Raw genomic sequence first — 15,772 nt, forward strand, 5'->3', positions numbered from 1 at the left:
TCCGGTCCCAATTGGTGTGAAGCCTTCCTCTTTCTATCAGCACGCGTACCCTTCTTCCGGCAGGAAAGACAGGTTGCAAAGACTCGACTGTTCGAGGCGGCCGATGCATCTTTGAGAAAAGAAGTGACGGGCAGCGCGCGGGCACAACTTGAGCAGCGTTTTGTATTCATTCGTCCACGATCACCAGAGTAGCTGTTGCCCCCAAACCCCCAAAGCTCACTGCGTTCGATCAAATACTGCACGGACCACCACACGTGAGAGTGGTCTCCATGTGAGAGTGGACTTGTAAGTAGTACGTGATCACAAACTCACTTATCTCATCCTCAGACCGCACGGTGGCCTTAATTTCGAGGCAGGGGTATCCCGAAGGTTCACCGTAGATAAACGTCCCCTCTCGATTCTGATTGGTCCGAAAAATTTCAATCATTAGTAAGCAACCCAAAATATCATCAATATCATTAAAAAGATGAACATGAATAACCTCAATATTATAAACGTTTTATCGACGAAGAGGGTCTGAAAGTGAGATAAAAACTCACCCCAAACGAAATTGTTATAGAATTGTCTCACGTGACACGTGCAGGGGGTCGGGATATAGAAAAGCTCACGCTCTTGTTTTACTAACGTTTACTATAATATGATTCATCACCGAGTGGATCACTTTCACCTCAATTGATACATTCAAATTCATATTATTCAACAACCATTGATTCAATTGATTAAAGCTATTAAGAATCTAATAATCTAGGATCTATTATATAAATTTGATAGATTCTTGTTGCGACGACAACGGAGTCAAGGCATAGTGATAAGATGAATCAATTATCGTAACTAGAGAATAACAAGCTTTATAGGTCCTATTCGATAGGACCAGGATAGGACCAAGAATACGCGAAATGATTTACTCTGCCGGGCAGGGTGAGTCATGTGACTAATTAAGGCTTAAGGCCGGATCGTCACAGTTATTGAGCTATATATAAAATAATTTTATAAAATAATCGATTTTAGCTAGAATCATTAGATCAAAAAATCACGTTTTGGACAGACGTTATGAAATCGGGTGTAGGGTAGGCACACCATCTAAGATAGTGCTTAGTCACGCTATAATACTTTTACTTTGCTGTGAATTTCTCTCGACGAATTCTGCAGCGTAGTATTGAGACCTTGTGCTTTATGCTCATTGGAAGATTTGAAGGTTACTTGATATGTACCCACTTTTTCTAAAATGCTCAAAGCATACAATTGTTTGCTTTGCTTTGGTTGGTCAATCATTGCATTATTATTTTCTGACTGTTCACAACCTAATACTCGATCCTATCCCCAAAGCATTAGTATGCTACTTGTTCACCTGACTATTTTTCCGGGCTGGCTTACTATAAGTTACCAAAAGAGGTTTGAGACTGGAATTCTCTCCACACCGCTAAGAAAGCCTGGGTTCTCGATTCCCAATTTTATAATATTCGTCTTATTGAGAAGAAAACCTGATTGAAGCAAATGCGTTAATAGACATGTCAATGCCGAAGCGGAGAGAATACTTGCCAATCCCAGGCTCCAGCAATGAGTCTCAGGCTTCACGTTTAGATTCTGACCTGGACCATGCTTCTGAAAAGCCATCCAGTGGAAGGCACGTAAATTTGAGCAAAATCCTAAACTTTCGATACTATATCGTGGCTCTTGTTGTCTGCATCTGCTTCATGTTTGGTTTTATTAGTGGCTTTCATAGTAGCCCATCGATCCGCCGTCCCTATACAACAGGACATGGTACAACGTCTTCATGCGTCACACAGGATACTAGGCGTGAATGGCGAAGTCTCAGCCACCTCGAAAAAGACGCCTATATCTCAGCAGTCCAATGCCTCCCCACTCAACCATCGATACTCAATCTCCCCCATACGCTCTACGATGATTTCGCATGGGTGCATACTCACAAGGGCGATGAGACACTTGACACCGCCGGTTTCTTCCCATGGCATCGGTATTTCATTCTATCGTACGAGAAAATCTTGCGAAAACAATGCAATTATACAGGCAGCATGCCATACTGGGATTGGACGCTTGATTGGACTGACTTTCATTCTTCACCACTTTGGGATCCCCACACAGGATTTGGCGGCAGTGGAAATACCTCAGCAGCAGCAAGCGTCGGCAGAGGACATTGTGTAACAGATGGCCCTTTTACAGAGCTGAGGCCTCTTTACTATGATCGCGATATTCAACAACACTGTCTTTCAAGAGCATTCCGTACTGGCGAGACGCTGGAACTTGCTATGAGTAAAATTTCACCAGCAGCCGTGGAAGCTGTGTTGGCACGACAAGACTATCAGAATTTCACATTCTGGCTGGAGAAGGATACACATAAATCCATGCCCTATGTTATTCAAGGAGAATGGATGAGAACAAGTGTGACGAATGGTATGCAGTACTTAGATTGGCCTTGTTCAAAATTATACGCTAACTACAAATCCAGATCCGATATGGTTTTTGGCACACATGCAGCTTGATCGATTGTGGTGGATATGGCAATCAAGGAATCCGGAGACACGATTTTACGAGTTTCACGGTGTTGGGTGGGGAGGATCAAACCAAGATGCCTCGCGGAGTGATAAAGTAGATATAGGAGGACTATTGCCAAGTATCACCGTCGAGCAGTTACTACGCACTGATTCCGATATCATGTGCTACAAGTATTGAACTGTCTGAACGGTCCGATATCGATTCAGTACATTCACATGCTTACGAGAAAAGCGTTTTAACTCCTGAAAGTCCTATCAGGAAGCGTGTCATACTCTGCTCTTAGTTCTTAACTCTTGCAACCTCTAAGAACGCTTCAAAATTCAAATAAAGGCCATAGTTCTGATTGTTGTGTAACTTCTACTTACAATTTTGCAAATGACTATGTGTATGTATTAGAATTTCATTAATAGTGTTTTTTCAAACTTCGATAAATAGTCATGCAGCAATAATACATTACGAGCGATTAACGCAAGATTATAAGCTGTTGGGCTTATTGTAACTGCTTCTTCTAATAGCTTACTGTCCATGGATCTACAGCTGATTTACAATCTCCCCCCATTAAGTTCAAGATTTCGGGTTTTATCCTCAGGTATTTATAAAAATATATAAGGTCTATAGATAAATTACCCAAGTAAAAAGTCAAGAGCGATTTTGTTGCTTATAGTCTTGCTACAGCACAAGCTGGTCTTTACACTCCATTTCTTGACTACCACTGGCACACTTAGACCGATCCGGATTAGAAATCCCATCTCTAGTCCGAAATCAGGAAGAAATGTCACGTTGTGGAGTCATGATCCCATTATGCCTGTGTCTAGGCCTTTTACTTTCACCTTTTGTTACTACTGCACCTGAATGGGCACTAAAGACGATGACGATTGTTCGGTGGTATCCTTTTCCAAAAATAGTCAACAAAGATAAATTTTCTATTCCCAAACCCTCATGCTCATTGGGTTTGGACATGCAAATCGACCACTTCAACAGCTCGGACAACCGCACCTTTAGGAATTGCTATTGGCTCAATGATACCTTCTATCGGCCAGGAGGTCCAGTGTTTTTCTTCGATACAGGTAAATCATTTCTTTGGTTCTCTTTACATTTGAGCTTTGCCGGAATTCTATGCGTGGGTCCTGGGATAGATTTCTTAGAAACATAACGTCACAAATAGCTGGTTGTACATGCCTCTGAGTACTTCTATGCCATAACTTCCACTCACTGTAGACCATGAGGCTGACCATTGTGTTTCACTATCAGGCGAGCATGGTATCTCCGAGTTCATGGTGTCTATGCTGTTGGAGGAAGCGATGGGTCGCTCCGCTTTGATGGCACTGGCACAGAAATACAATGGACTTGCCATACTTTGGGAGCACCGCTTTTATGGTGCAAGTCTTCCATTTGAGCTTGAAAATAAGACTGGAGTTGCTTTAGCCGGGTTTGATGCCTACAAGTATCTTACGACTGAACAGGTACGTGAGATGGCACCTAACTACATGGGTCCTGGTGCAGAAACTAGTACTGTCTCGATCTCGAATTGCATTGTTTGTCTTTCAATCCAAGAAAGTCTGACCCAACGCGCTATATGAACTAAACCAACCGTTATGTAGGCACTCGAAGATACTGTCTATTTCGCACGAAATTTCCAGCCATCTACACTTCGTAAATACTGGCTGATGTTATCCCCAAGTAATACGCCATGGATCTTTATTGGTGGAAGTTATCCAGGTGAGTCTACTGATCAGTTGACCTATCTAAGCGCCTGCCCTTTAGCTTCTCGATATGCGACATCCAGACGGATGTCGATCGAAATTTACTGATGTAAATCCTTATGACCTATAGGTATCAGAGCTGCAATCGCTCGGCAACGCAATCCAGAGATATGGTTTGCTAGCTGGGCATCCTCGGCACCAGTGCAAGCACAGGTTGATATGTCGGTCTATTTCAACCCAATTCAGCAGGCTATGACGGACAATTGCTCAAAAGACGTGCATATTGCTGTCGACTACGCTGATAAGGTATTTCAGTATGGCAGCCGGGATGAAGTCTTGTTGCTTCGACAAGAGATCTACATGACTGGTCGGGCCAATCCAGCTATCAACAAAGGTCTCCACTCAGTAGATAACTTTCCGCTTTCGCCAACTGATATGACTCTATGGGAAGCTTCCCAGATACTTGCGACACCTTTCCAGCACACTAGCCATAACTTCCAGCTTTATGGTTTTGACTCTGCATTGTTATCTTTCTGCAACTACCTCGAACAATACGATCCATCGGCTTCTGTTCTCTTTCCTCACAGTGCGTCGGCAAACGAGGTTGAGGCCTTCAGGGATTGGATTCAAACCAGCCATAGCTCTACATCTACAAGAATCGGTATTGCTGCCACATACAATGCTTCGACCGCATTTTTTGCATATATATCAGCTATCTATCGAAAGATGGCCGATGACTATTCAGACCAAGGGTCGGGCTTTTCATTACCACCATCTTCACTTGGAGATGGCGTAAGCTGGAAATGGCAATATTGTAGCGAATTTGGCTTCCTCCAAAGCTCCAACACTACAAACCCATTCAACTTGATATCTCGTTTTGACAACATTTCGAGCGAAGAGTCAAATATTTGCGCGGATACTTTTCCATATGCACCTCAGTTACCCAATGTCAGCGCAATCAATGATAAATATGGCGGCTGGAAGATGGCACCGTCCAATGTAAGTGATAAGAACTCAATCATGGTATAGTGGTATGGTCGTACTTAGATTTCTAATAGGTCATGTTTTCGAATGGTGAAATGGATCCATGGCGAACACTTGGAGTCCAGGCAGATCTCGAGATCAATCCAAATGCGGTCATTAGGAAGTCTACAAAGACAATACCTACATGTAACATACCCCCTCCGAACGGGGAAGTTTTCGGACAAGTGTACCCGGCTCAGGTAAGTCTGCCTTATCACAGAAATTACATTGCCCACAATTGTTACTAACTGTCTCTTCAGGTGCACATCTCGGATCTCTTATCCTCATTCTATATTGAGATTGAAGATCAACCCTCGCCTTTCGAAGCTGGTTTTGACCTTTTCACAAAAGCACTAAATGAGTGGTTACCGTGTTTCAACGGACTGCATTGATGGAAATGGGAATAGCTTAGGAAGCCCATTACAATGTTTCCATTTGGACACACACTTTCATAAATGGGATGGGTCCTGATTGACAGAAAAAAAAACATGGTCAATGCGCGAAACATCTGGAGCAAGATTGAATTTACATAACGTGGTTCATTAGTATGTGGGCCATATCACTATATGAGTCACTTTTACCTCAATTAATAATTCTTCAATTCAATATACGATCTATCAACTATTTATTATGAAATCCAATAATAAAGAAGCTTGATTCCTTTTAGTTATTAAGATTATTCAAAAAACAAAAAAACTAAGTATTTGAAAGGCTTTTAAGCTACATAATATTTTGTATAATATGGTTTATATTACAGGAGCTGTCTCTAGGGTCATATAGAAATATCTAGAGATCTTTCGAGATAGTTTAAACTAAACTTCAAATAGGAATTTGATTAAAATAAAAATTGATTATAATTCTTATAACTATAATATAAAATTAATAATTATTTTTGAATATAAAACTTTATATTATAATGAAATCCTATTCTCTTATATAAACCTGTATTTGTTACGGGAGCTGCCTCTAGGGTCACGTGGAAGTGGCTAGAGATCTCTCGAGGTGGTTTAGACTAGACTTCAAGTAGGGATTCAATAAGGTTGTAACTGGTTGCAATTCTCGTAACTATAGTATGAAACTAATGATTGTCTTGAGCACGAAGCTCTACATTGTAATGAAACCCATTCCCTATATAGACCTTCGTCCTTGCTTGGACAGCTAGGACAGCCGGTCGCTCCTGGAGCGCTGCCGTTCCTGAGCTGTCCATCACGGGACACTAATCCCGTGACTCCTGGTATCCTAGCTTATCTTTTGTCCTGGGGCTAATCCCCTGGAGCATTACTAATCCTAGTGGGGCCTTCTTGCTTACTGTGTTTTGCCTTTCCTAGGACCTATTGTCCTGGGAACTATATTGTTACGGAGGTACCCGCACCGCAACATGGATTATAAGATAAACCTAAGGCCTTGGTGTTGGGACCTACGGAAACAGCGCTGTAGGGACAATCGGCTAGAGAGCACAGGTTAGATAAGCGGTAGCATCATTATAGATCACGGGATGGACATCACGTGATCAGGAAACCGACTTGTCGAAATCGGCTTTACGGTAATCGACTTGTCGATTCATGAGGTACGAAGATCTATATAAGGGAATGAGTTTCATTACAATGTAGAGCTTCGTGCTCAAGAACAATCATTAGTTTCATTACTATAGTTACGAGAATTGCAACCAGTTACAACCTTATTGAATCCCTACTTGAAGTCTAGTCTAAACCACCTCGAGAGATCTCTAGACACTTCCACGTGACCCTAGAGGCAGCTCCCGTAACATATATCCTATAATATAGGGTATCCTATAACTAATACTATATACATGCCTTAGGCTTTCCTGGGTGCCTAGCGTCCCCCGGTATACTGCAGTTGAATCACCGAGGCCTATAACACCACTATAGCCTATAAGTTGGTGAATCTACAGCCTGTTACTAACCCGTTGTAACAGTATTCTTTAAAGCTCTTTTGGATTTTAAACTCCAAGACTTTTAACTCCTTAAATCCTAAATTTTCAAAGCTCCATTATATAATATCAGTTATATGACTCGGAGATATGTTACTCATTATAATACTAATATGATTTATAGGTATATGAGTTATTTTATTTATATATAATATAAAGTTTTATATTTAAAAATAATTATTAGTTTTATATTATAATTATAAGAATTATAACCAATTTCCATCTTGATTGAATTCCTATTTGAAATTTAATTTAAACCACTTTAAGAGATCTCTAGATACTTCCATATAACCCTAGAAGCAGCTCCTATAACAATTAAAACTTTAATGTTCGGCTTTTTCTCGAGGTCGCGAGACAAGCTACACAGTACAAGTGTCACGGGCACCCCTGGGAGCATTCAGAAGCTTTACCGCTAGGCCACAAAAGCCAAAAGACTAGGAGGTAGAACTAGAAGTTCTACCTTGCTCTCGCATATATAGCAGGACAGGACAGGAATCAGGTGATCAGAATGAGCTAGTGTCGACCCCGTGACAACAAGCGGCGTAGAAAAAGCTCGCTGCTTTGATATTTTAGGACTTGGGACATGGAAACAAAGCTTAAGCCAAGTTTATTTCAACCACTCGGAGCTTTCAAATTTTATTAATGTGCTTGTTTGGAGAATGACTAAGAAATGGTCAGTCCAAGAAGGGAGCTAACGCCATCCGGTGGTACAGTAAGCCACTAAACTACTTCAGGCTGGGTACAGTCATGTAAATAGCCGCCAGTGCCATGATGATAACAAAAATATCTTGGGCAAGCCAATGGAAAGTTCTATTCGCTGACCATTACCTAGTTGAACACAATACTACACTCATGGCAACTGTTCAGCTCTGATAAGATGAAGAGCAAGGATAGGTATATCCCCAAGGGACAGCTGCCTAAGTAGGGAGGTGTCCTATACAACTGCTTTTACCGGTTGGAATGGTCAATACCCAGCCACATACATCTACTCTGTAGTTTCTTTTGCTCGAGCCAAAGTTTGCATTATTCCAGGAATCTTTAGTTTCTTTAAGCTTTTCCATTTTCCAACCTATTTAGTATATACAAAGATGACAAGAAACGAGCGAGAGTATAACATGCCTGCGGACATTGTATGTTACAAATACCCATCAGCCACCTCCGATATTGCTAATTGTTAGCTTAGAGCTTTTCAGTACCGGCAAAATCGCCGGGATATTCGCCAGAAATTGACACTGTCGAGTTGAGAGAGACTAAGGATACTTTAAAGGCTGTGCCAAACGAAGAGCTCAGCACCGATATCAGTGTCGACCCAGTCTCAAGCACTGGGAAGCCTAAACTTCCGGAAATGAATTTAGATAAAGGCATTGTGGGCTGGGACAGTCAAGAGGATCCATCTATGCCTTTAAATTTCTCGCAGAATCGAAAATGGGCTCTCCTTGCCCAAATTACTGCAATCACATTTGTTTCTCCATTATCGAGTACGATTTTCGCCCCCGGTGCTACTTTCATGGACAAAGACTTCCACAATTCAAATTCACTCCTCTCAAGTTTCACCGTCTCTGTTTATATTCTTGGTAAGATCTTTAATTCTGTGCTCCTGCCCGAACTAACGGCAATCTAGGATATGTCCTTGGACCTTTATTTATCGCTCCCGCGAGCGAGTGTTGGGGTCGCAGGCCTGTTCTTTCGGCCACAAACTGGTGGTATGTCATTTGGCAGGCCGGCTGCGCAGTTGCGCCAAACATAGGGTGTCTAATAGCGTTTCGGTTTCTTGCTGGATTGGGCGGTGCTGGCTGCATGACCCTCAACGGTGGAATTATTGCTGATCTGTTCGTTCCCGAAGAGCGAGGAGCCGCCAATGCCCTCTCTGCAATTGGCGTCATTTTTGGCCCCGTTATTGGCCCTATTTTTGGCGCTTTCATCGGGCAAAGAGCAGGCTGGCGCTGGATATTCTGGGTCCTTTGCTGCTTGAGTGGAGTGATCACCATCGTGATTCAGATATTCAACAAGGAAAGCTATGCTCCCGTCATAATCGCAAGGAAGACCGCCAAATTGTCGAAAGAGCTAGGTCGTAAAGACCTTAGGTCGTAAAGACCTTAGGTCTTGCTATGACGTTGATGAAGTGGAGACGAAACCCGAAAAGTTTCAACGTGAGTTCACGCGTCCTCTTCGAATGCTGTTCCTCTCACCGGTTATTGCTCTTTTCTGCACGTATATGTCTTTGGTCTATGGGCTTCTCTACCTACTTCTCACGACTCTACCCATGGTCTACACGGAAACATATCACTGGTCAACAGAGCTCACCGGTCTGGCATCACTCGGAATCGGGATTGGATTTTTCGTGGGTCTCGTGGTTATTGGTTTGACAAGTGACAAAATCATTGTCAAGCTAACTAATTGGAACGGTGGTATCTATGAACCAGAGATGCGACTTCCATACATGACTCTCTTCGCAATTCTCATTCCAATTTCTTTTTTTTGGTATGGTTGGGCTGCCGATAAAGCGGTCCACTGGATTGTACCAATCATTGCTCTTTCTCCTTTTGGATTCGGTATGCTGGGCATCTTCTTCCCAATTCAGATGTACCTCATTGATGCCTTTCCCGTTCACTCGGCCTCGGCAATGGCAGCTTTGACGGTCTCACGATCCCTTGTTGGTGCATTATTGCCGATGGCTGGACCGCAATTATACAGCTCACTTGGACTTGGGTGGGGCAATTCCTTGTTGGGGTTTGTCGCTTTGTTGATGGTTCCAATGCCCTACTATCTCTGGAAATATGGTGGTACTATTAGAAAGAGACACGTGATCCAACTGTGAAGTCAAACTACTCTACTAAAATTGGTATCTCACAAATTTCCTGGGATAGAAGCTATGACTAAGGTCAATCGAACTAGTTTTATCAATAACACTTAATCGTGTAGCAAAATTTCCATGCAATTAAGACCCTACACCTAAGAGGTTTTCACCGTGCTGGTGGTACAAGTGACTCCCCCTATCGCGTCATTTCAGCCACTCCAGATAATCCTATTCTAAAAACTGTCTCTCTCATTTGTTCCTCATTTGTTCCAGGGAATATGTGATGTTTTAAATTGCAAATATCTTTTACTTCGAATTGGCACTTGGAGTCCTGGTAAATGGGCGTATTCAATTGGAACCAAATTAAGACCTTGGCACTGATGTCAAACGGACTGATCTAACCATCTTAGCGGTGATTATCGGCAGGAAACACAGTTTAGGGGAACAGAGTGAGGGTGATATCTGAAGATTTGAAGATGGTATTTGAATTTGATAGAAATATGTGCATGTTTCTACGATCGTGCAAGTTGCCGTTCAGTCCATGTATTTTCAAGGCGGGTTGGCCATAATGACTAACAAGTTTCAAGATAGATGCAACCTTTACATAATAAACTTCTTCTCTCACATAATTCTGGATACTACATACGGTATTGTTTGTTTCCCATATTCCGACGGCTTTGCTTGAGCATTCAGTCCATTTCCCCCTTACCATCTGTCTTTGCTCTCCCGTCTCCAACAGTTTCTGCGTCTGAGCTCTCACCATCATCGTTTTCGTCATTCAATGCGAAATAGCACTCTGAGTTTGCGATCCCACCATCTATCCATTTGACACCTTTTGCCACTTTAACCCAAGGAACTTTGAGATTATTTCCAAGTGGTTCTCCAATAGCATGCCTATAGATAGAAAAACTAAGTCCACACGCATTGATGGCAGAGGCGATAGCGAATCCAACTTTCAGGTTTACCGTGTAATCACTAAGATCTAAGCCTGCAATAAAATTCGCCCAGCCTCCCAGAAGAACGAATCTTCCGATCCAAATGTGGACACTTCCCATCCATGTCTTCCTCTTCAATCGTGAGAATACACGGTGGTGCTGCAGTCCTAATCCTAGCTGAGCAACCAAGGCAGTTCCAAGTGCTATACCAATGTACTGGTGCCATACACTGACTTTAGAACTTAAGAAGAATCCAACGGTGATTCCAGCGAGCCCCAATATCGAGCCAAGGATTTGCGGGATGAGATGTAGATACAGGGAGTGAGGCGAGCCGCTGCGGATGAAGAAGGCCCCCAAAGGAAGGAGTAAAAATAAAGAGGCCACTAGAAGGAGGCCATGGAGTAGCCATATTTTTCGTTTGTGTTTGTAAGGGACTGTTTTGGCGCTCTCGGAGATGTCATTGTCGTAGTGGTTGTGCGCTTGATTTAAGTTTTCGTAGTCCTCTGGGACATCCTCGACTTCTGACGCAGGGGGATAAGGTTTGAGAAAATTTGAGATGGTGGCTGGGAGTTGATTGGGTTCGATGCCTTTCTCTTTCGTCATGTCGAGGTCAAAAGCACCGAAACGATTGTGCATCAGTAAATCTGCATCATCTGCATATTCGACAATAGAGAAGTCTTGGTCTGTATTCATACCCCAGATAAAAGGTAGGACTGGAGTTATCGCTGATCTATCTGCATTGTACCATGCATTGCAACCATAACAAACAAAACTTGCTACGGCTGTTTTTGAGCTCTCCTTGTGTGAAGATTCCCAGGAAGTTTCAATATAACCTATATGAATTCCGTGTTGGTGCTGGTCTCCGAGGGACAAGTTTACAGGTGGGAGATGGCGGCTTGTCGAACGGATGCTGAGTGTCGGAGGCGATTCCAAATTTGGATCTCCATATAGAACGAAAATGATGGATCCGTTCATATGGGTGCCAATCCCGATTGATGACCAGCCAGCAGCGTCATGCTGTGTGCGGTTAAATGTCATGATGAAATCTTGTTTAGATAGAGAATCATCCTCATAAGTTGCCAATGAAACACAAAAGTCATTGTTTGAGCCTTGCCCAAACGATTTACAGAGATAATCGGGCTCTCCAAGCACACAATGCAATAGAAGCAAAGATGCTGTATGGGAAGTACTTGTGAAGCGCATATTGGTTCCGCAAAAAAAGGTCAAGTCAGGAGATTGCTAATTCAATCAAGCAGCCCGCAACCAAGGTTCTTTTTATATGAGGAGAACATACAAGCTATGGGAGTGATGGAAAGAAGGATGTAATGGGAAATGGAGCCTCGATTCGTCTTCGCTTGTCAGGGCTTATCAATGAGGGGATCTGTAGCGCATGATGTGCGTAGTCAATTATGAAAAGATACATATACCATTGGCTTATTTGGCCTGTATCAAACTTACAATATGGTGGGTGGTAGCAATCTGACAAGTTTGGATTCTTCGCACCAAATAATGCCACGAGGCTTGGTACTGTCAGACGTGGTGGGGCGACTTACTAAAGTAATGTAAGAAACCAAGTAGGCGAACAGAGCTGCGTACAAACTATCCCTAATCTAATTCGTGCAACCTGAGCTATCCTTATCTCTCGATGCTCTGACTCTGATGATGTTGTCTTTGCTCTGATGCTTGGGCCGTTGCCTAGTGAATAACGAATAGCTAGTTACGTGGTCGGCTCTCTTCTAAGATGATCCTCAAGGAAACGTATAGTCATACCCGACTACCATATTCGTCCTGTATGTACCAATCCATTATCCAAATCCCCTTCTAACCCTTTTTTCACCTTTTCTTTGATCATCCAGGATGGAAACAGACCTTTTCATCGTTTTCAATCCAATTGGAATCATTGTGGAAGGTTTTCCCCCTCATTTTAGAGTTTCCCTTTCCTATTTAGAGTTCTCCCCTCCTTTTGAATTTTTCTACCCTTGCCACCTCTTCTTATTAGATCTACTATACAAAGTACTGAGAAAAAATTCGAATTTTATATTCCATAATACAAAATTTTCAAAAAGTTGAAAAATTCAGGCTTTAAATATTGGTTAAATGATGTAACAAAAGTTTTGCTATACGGAATGCGTATTGTCTGATGTTCAAGTCTAGTCTGACTTTCGAAGAGCATAAAGCTGCTTCTACTTCCATTGGAAGGATTGAGGCTGTTTTGAATACTCCATAGCACCCCATTACTCTCTATTAAAAGCTCAAATGAGCTTTTAATTGTTCTATATATTCTTGGACCAAGAAAGAACATTAATTAAATCAATTAATCGATCATTCACTTGGACTTGACAGGGAACATATATGATCTCACTCCGCCGGGCTTTATGTATTTAGCAATGCCATATAGACTTAGATAGATGATTCAATATACACACTCTCCACCTAGCACTTATTGGCACTTGCTTATGCCTACCTATCTCTAATGTTTCTTTGAACAAAGTTCATGCTGGATTACAGAATCATGGAACTGTGGCCTCCAGTACATTCTATCCGATAAGTGATGACTTGCCATCGAGTAAAGTATACAACAATCACATATCTGCGTACTAGAATACAGAAAATTGCATGTCGGCTTGCTGTGTTTTAATAGTGACCTTGTTTACTCACACAAGAAAGAGAACGCTTTTAGAAATTGGCAATCAGTTGTTTAGTAAGCAGATGTATCGAAGTGCTCGAGCACTGTGAGTTGAGGAAAATATGCAGTGCAAATAGCTACGAAGTCAAATTGCAAAGTAGTCTTAGAGAACACCTATTTGCTTAGCCCAAAAATATCGTATTGACGATGCAAGAAACATTGACAGTATCGGTGGTATCTTTTGGTATTTGTTTACTTGTTTTCTCGAACAATCTTATTCCAGGTACGCATCGCAAACATCTTTGTTGACTTCAGGATCTAGAATATGCATTTTTGCTATAAATACCCCTTGCTGTTCGACTCGCTTCTCAAGACAACAATGAACCATATGGCAATCCATCGACCCCATTGTCACATTTTCCCCATTTTGTTTCTCCTGATGGTGCCACATAATCATGGTAGCAAGATGTGAATCCTGAGGCCCATTCTCGCAAAGCATCCCAATCGCGACACTGACGTGTCTGATTAATCCCCGCATCATTGTGCCCTGTTGTATACAGGAGCTCGTCATTAGCCATGCACATGATACTCTGACGTAAAGAATCGAAACAATGGAGATCGTGTTCCAGTGGACGATCTGGTGTCTCACCGCGTCGGAGATTCATATAATGACGACGAAGGGTTTGCTAAAGGCTGTATCAGTCTTGTATGTCAATAAAGAAACATACGCGGAAGGCAGCTTACAAGGCAATGTATGCCGTGATAGCCTTCAATGACGTATACTCGTTTTGAAGAATCTCGAGGGTGAATCAAGGAATCTGGAAGGCCACGGGCAGCAGCCCACTCAGGTGCGACTGAAACGAGTCCATGTCCTGCTTCAATGGCTGTCCATGATTTGTCCTCCTCCTCCTCATCGTCGTTCCAGAACCGTGTTGGGACATGCGCTATACGGATATTATCGCGTGCGTAACTCAATCCATCTATTTTTGCACGATTAGCCTCTACTTTCCTAAGAATTGAAATACATGGCATACTTGGCGAGAACTTGGGAAGCTGATGTGATAGCTCTATTCTCAGCTGAGCAATGAACAGGCCCTGAATCAAGGTAATTATGATGAGTGCAATATTAGTGACGAGAAAGACTTTTCGACGTTGAAACCAAGGTCCGGATTCCGTCTTACGGGAAGTGGTTGAATGTTTGAGAAACTCCTCCTCTTCGTCATCAGTATGTGATGAGTTCACAAAAGAACCCCGTAGCTGTGAAATCTTCGCTTCAAAATTCATAATAAAGCGATCAACAAGCAAATCCAGACAAACTGTATACTGGAAAGCTAAATCAGAGTGGATAATATTAACGCTCTTAAATTTGAAGATAAGCATATATGAGCATTGCCAACTAATATGAAGGTCATCGATCTCATCTCACTAGGTCAGCGAGTTGAGGCATCAGTACGTGTAATACAGTACACAACTTACCGCAAGCAATAGTCAGACCATATGTATCACTCGGTAGATCTTGAAGAAAGAAAGTTTTCTGACTAAATATCTGACTCAGACTGATTTCCCCACACCAGTCACTACTAAACTCATCAGTGACATTTTGACTAAGCACGTTTGAGCCTACATGCAGAGCAATGGCTTTATCAATGCTCCATATTATCACTGATGAGGCGCAATCAGTGAATACTACTTATACGTCTAGGTCCAATCACTTCGTTTGTTTCCTAACACAAGAATCTTTGCCCACTCTTAGAAACTCGAACTTCAAAAGCATCAGTCTATATATACTCAAATCCTGCAAGCAAAAACATAAAGCCTCACTTTTTTTGCCACTAAAACTATACATATCACAATGCGTCCTATCTCTGTCACCACCGTCTTAGTCCTGGCCTTGGCCTCGACCGCATGGGCTTTACCAACCATGGAGGATGCCACTCCCTACAAGGAAAAGCGTGGAATGGAGGATGCCACTCCCTACAAACGTGGAATGGAGGATGCCACTCCCTACAAACGAGGTATGGAGGATGCCACTCCCTACAAGGAAAAGCGTGGAATGGAGGATGCCACTCCCTACTAGGATCCATGCCGCTTGAACGATTCATCTTGCTTCACGAGGGCAATTGGCGACGGGCAAGGAAGCGGGAGGTTGAAGATGGTTGGCGGTGGAGGTTGTGATGATTTCCTTGTTGATTTTAGCTTGGGGGCTTCAAGTAATTGTCTCTA

General features: G+C 42.4%; 6 protein-coding genes across 6 annotated transcripts; 4 read left to right on the forward strand and 2 right to left on the reverse strand.

Moving 5' to 3' along the window:
• Positions 1-1,508: 1,508 nt before the first annotated feature.
• EAF01_005655 (uncharacterized protein) lies at positions 1,509-2,691 on the forward strand (the record flags this gene model as incomplete). Its single annotated transcript, XM_038913909.1, has 2 exons — positions 1,509-2,412; positions 2,468-2,691. The coding sequence occupies 2 exons, from the start codon at positions 1,509-1,511 to the stop codon at positions 2,689-2,691; spliced, it is 1,128 nt and encodes a 375-aa protein (XP_038770358.1).
• Positions 2,692-3,472: 781 nt separating this feature from the next.
• EAF01_005656 (uncharacterized protein) lies at positions 3,473-5,632 on the forward strand (the record flags this gene model as incomplete). Its single annotated transcript, XM_038913910.1, has 6 exons — positions 3,473-3,581; positions 3,766-3,977; positions 4,116-4,233; positions 4,348-5,216; positions 5,276-5,440; positions 5,501-5,632. 6 exons carry the CDS (start codon positions 3,473-3,475, stop codon positions 5,630-5,632), a joined length of 1,605 nt encoding a protein of 534 aa, XP_038770359.1.
• A 2,674-nt stretch (positions 5,633-8,306) lies between these two features.
• Positions 8,307-10,009, forward strand: EAF01_005657 (uncharacterized protein; the record flags this gene model as incomplete). The annotated part of the gene is made up of 4 exons (XM_038913911.1): positions 8,307-8,321; positions 8,375-8,765; positions 8,813-9,262; positions 9,315-10,009. 4 exons carry the CDS (start codon positions 8,307-8,309, stop codon positions 10,007-10,009), a joined length of 1,551 nt encoding a protein of 516 aa, XP_038770360.1.
• A 668-nt stretch (positions 10,010-10,677) lies between these two features.
• EAF01_005658 (uncharacterized protein) lies at positions 10,678-11,961 on the reverse strand (the record flags this gene model as incomplete). The annotated part of the gene is made up of 1 exon (XM_038913912.1): positions 10,678-11,961. One exon carries the CDS (start codon positions 11,959-11,961, stop codon positions 10,678-10,680), a length of 1,284 nt encoding a protein of 427 aa, XP_038770361.1.
• Positions 11,962-13,917: 1,956 nt separating this feature from the next.
• EAF01_005659 (uncharacterized protein) lies at positions 13,918-14,772 on the reverse strand (the record flags this gene model as incomplete). Its single annotated transcript, XM_038913913.1, has 4 exons — positions 13,918-14,235; positions 14,294-14,529; positions 14,584-14,644; positions 14,731-14,772. The coding sequence occupies 4 exons, from the start codon at positions 14,770-14,772 to the stop codon at positions 13,918-13,920; spliced, it is 657 nt and encodes a 218-aa protein (XP_038770362.1).
• Positions 14,773-15,401: 629 nt separating this feature from the next.
• EAF01_005660 (uncharacterized protein) lies at positions 15,402-15,626 on the forward strand (the record flags this gene model as incomplete). Its single annotated transcript, XM_038913914.1, has 1 exon — positions 15,402-15,626. The coding sequence occupies one exon, from the start codon at positions 15,402-15,404 to the stop codon at positions 15,624-15,626; it is 225 nt and encodes a 74-aa protein (XP_038770363.1).
• Positions 15,627-15,772: the final 146 nt, after the last annotated feature.

The sequence above is a fragment of the Botrytis porri genome (genome assembly GCF_014898465.1).
Source record: "Botrytis porri strain MUCL 3234 chromosome Unknown BPOR_007, whole genome shotgun sequence".
NCBI classification, from domain to species: domain Eukaryota; kingdom Fungi; phylum Ascomycota; class Leotiomycetes; order Helotiales; family Sclerotiniaceae; genus Botrytis; species Botrytis porri.